This window comes from Condylura cristata, unplaced genomic scaffold (genome assembly GCF_000260355.1).
Source record: "Condylura cristata isolate star-nosed mole 26May11 unplaced genomic scaffold, ConCri1.0 scaffold00003, whole genome shotgun sequence".
Lineage (NCBI taxonomy): Eukaryota > Metazoa > Chordata > Mammalia > Eulipotyphla > Talpidae > Condylura > Condylura cristata.
Window position 1 is genome coordinate 77,848,476 of NW_004567104.1, and position 2,417 is coordinate 77,850,892.

General features: G+C 71.9%; 1 protein-coding gene across 1 annotated transcript in view; it reads right to left on the bottom strand.

Moving 5' to 3' along the window:
- Nucleotides 1–669: 669 nt before the first annotated feature.
- The window catches only part of C2CD2 (C2 calcium-dependent domain containing 2), a 25,089-nt gene continuing 23,341 nt past the window's right edge, over nt 670–2,417 (bottom strand). Inside the window, exon 9 of the mRNA XM_012731020.1 lies at nt 670–1,259. Coding sequence (XP_012586474.1) covers nt 964–1,259 — 296 coding nt within the window. The 3' untranslated portion in view covers nt 670–963. The remainder of the gene's footprint in view (nt 1,260–2,417) is intronic.

Sequence of the window (2,417 nt, forward strand, 5' to 3'; positions counted from 1 at the left end):
GCCGGGGCGACCGGGCGGGGCGCTCCCACAGCGATGGGCACCCAAGGGTGAGGGAGGGCAGCCCGCATGCACCCCACAGGCAGGTGGCAGGGCGGGGCGCCGAGGCTGGACAGCCGTCCAGCGCGGGGCGCAGGGGGCCCCCTATCACTTGTGTCGCCCCCATTTCTGCGTCCTGCGCGGAGCGCTGGCCTGCGTGCAGGCCGGAGCCCCCCAGGTGGTGTCTGTGTGTCCAGACGGGGTGCCGCGGAGCCAGCCTCCGGGGTGGGCGCCAGGGAGGGCGTCACCCTGGGGACACGGGGTCCCGGACAGTGCAAGTGACAGCACGCCCCGCTTTGTGTGACTGGTGCCGCCTGGCGCACGCGCCCCCCCGCGGGATGGTGAGTCCCGCTCGGGAGCCACGACGGCGAGGGCTGGGCACCCTCCGGGCAAGGACCCGGCTCCGGCGGTGCCGAAGAAGCCCCCCGCGGCCTGGCGACCCCAGCACCGGGGTCCCGTCGCCCCTGCTGGCTGCCACTGAACATGCATGGGAGCCGGGAGCGCACCCCTGGGGGCGGTCTGGGCCACCCCTGGGACCCAGCACAGGCACGCTGGCCGCTCACGGCCCTTGCTGGCCCCTCCCTGGCGGCTGAGGCCTCCGTTTTCAGCATGTCCTGCTCGGCCCGCCCGCTGGCCCAGGCTGTCCCCCACACCCGCCGCCACCCCCAACGGCCTCCCCCTCACGTTTGCCTGTGAGCCCCGGAATGTTCACAGTAAGGGCCATGTGCGGCCCTCGCCCTGGGTGTCCCAGCCTGAGGAGAGCCCACAGCGGCCACCTGCTGGACACGCCCCCTCGCTCTCTGCCTGGGTGAAGGCCAAGCCCTGGCTGCGACCAGTGGAGACGGGCTGGGGGCGGAGGATAGGAACGGAGGTCACCCGCTGCCCTCCTGCCCGCCGGCCACCCCAAGCACGTGAGCTGCCCGCCTCTCAGCACGCACAGCCTCCCTGGCCAGACACCCCCTCCATAACCCCCACCGGGTGAAGCGTGAAACAGGACACTTGTGAGTGGAACCTCCTGGATGCTGACCAAGGGCTCAGACTGAGTCCCCCTTGCGGGGGGCCGGGGGGGGCGAGGCAGCACCCCGCTGGCCACACCTTGGAGATCCCCGAGATGATGATGGTGCTCTTCTTCCGCGGGGACTTGAGCTTCATCTTGGAAGACTCGCTGAGCTGCCGGATGGCCGCTTCGGCCACGGGGTCGGAGCCGTTCAACACCAGCAGCTCTGCAGGACGAGAGGCCGTCAGCGAGCACGACACCTTCAGGGCCCGGGTGCTGGGAGGGTCCCAGGGTCACCGGCGTCCGGGAAAAGCAGGAGCGCAGAAGCTCGAGCCTGCGGCCGTGGGCACACAGCTCACGCGCGGAGGGAGGGCGAGCCGGCCTCAGGGACCGGACCAGCGGGGCAGGTGGTGACTACCGGCTCGTGGGGCCTGGCAGTGGCCCGGCCTGCTCCCCGCCCGCGCCCTGGGTGTCTGAGGCCCTGACCCCTCCGACTTGTGCAGGTCAGTAGACCCCCAGCCCCGGGAGGTGGGCGCCGCTACCTCACGTGACCCCCAAGCCCTGGAGGAGGGAGCTCGTTTCACCCCTCTCTGACGAGGGGGCCGGGAACCCCCAGCTCTCGGGCTCAGGGAGGCTGAGGGCCGACACTGTCGCGGTGAGGAGGGGCCGGGCAGCCCCGGGACAAGGGGAGGGAGCTTCTCCCGCCTGAGCCTCGGCAGCGGCCGGGGCCATGGAGGCGATGTGTGCAGGGCCCCCGCTGCCCGCATGCCCGCTGCCCGTCCATGGAGAGGGACACGGTCGCAGGTGGGCAAGGGAGCACCGGAGCCGCCGCCTCCTGGTCGGTCTGTGCGCTGCTGCCCCGCCCCAGACCCTGCTGTCCCCGGGGGCCACACTGCCGTGGGCCCAGGGGAGAACCCACGGAGGGGGCGCAGGGGTGCCCAGGTGGAGGGAGGCGGGGAGGGCGTCCTGGCAGCAGAAGCGAGAGTGGACAGCAGGAGCCGCACGGCCTGCGTCCAGGAGGCCACTGTCGGGGGACCCGGAGGGGCCCCTTGGGCACATGGCGCCCCAAGGGGAAGGGTGGCTGCGGGAAGCCGGGCCCGTCCTCGGAGGGCATGCAGGTGCGGCGGGGGGGGCCAGGGCAGGCTGTCCTGGGGTCCGCCCTGGACCCCACCACTTCAGATATCCGTGCAACTGGCTTGTTGAGCAGCGAAGAAAGAGCGCCCAGAAGGCGGGCTGAGCTGGGCTCCCGGTGTTGGCTTTGTTAGTGTCCCAGAGCTTCCCTGAGGCAGGCTGGGGCCGCCCTGCGTCGGGACTTTGACGTCACTCTTCACGTGTCACTCACAAAGGGCCCCTGGCCCCAGACCCCCGGAGATGTTCACTCCTC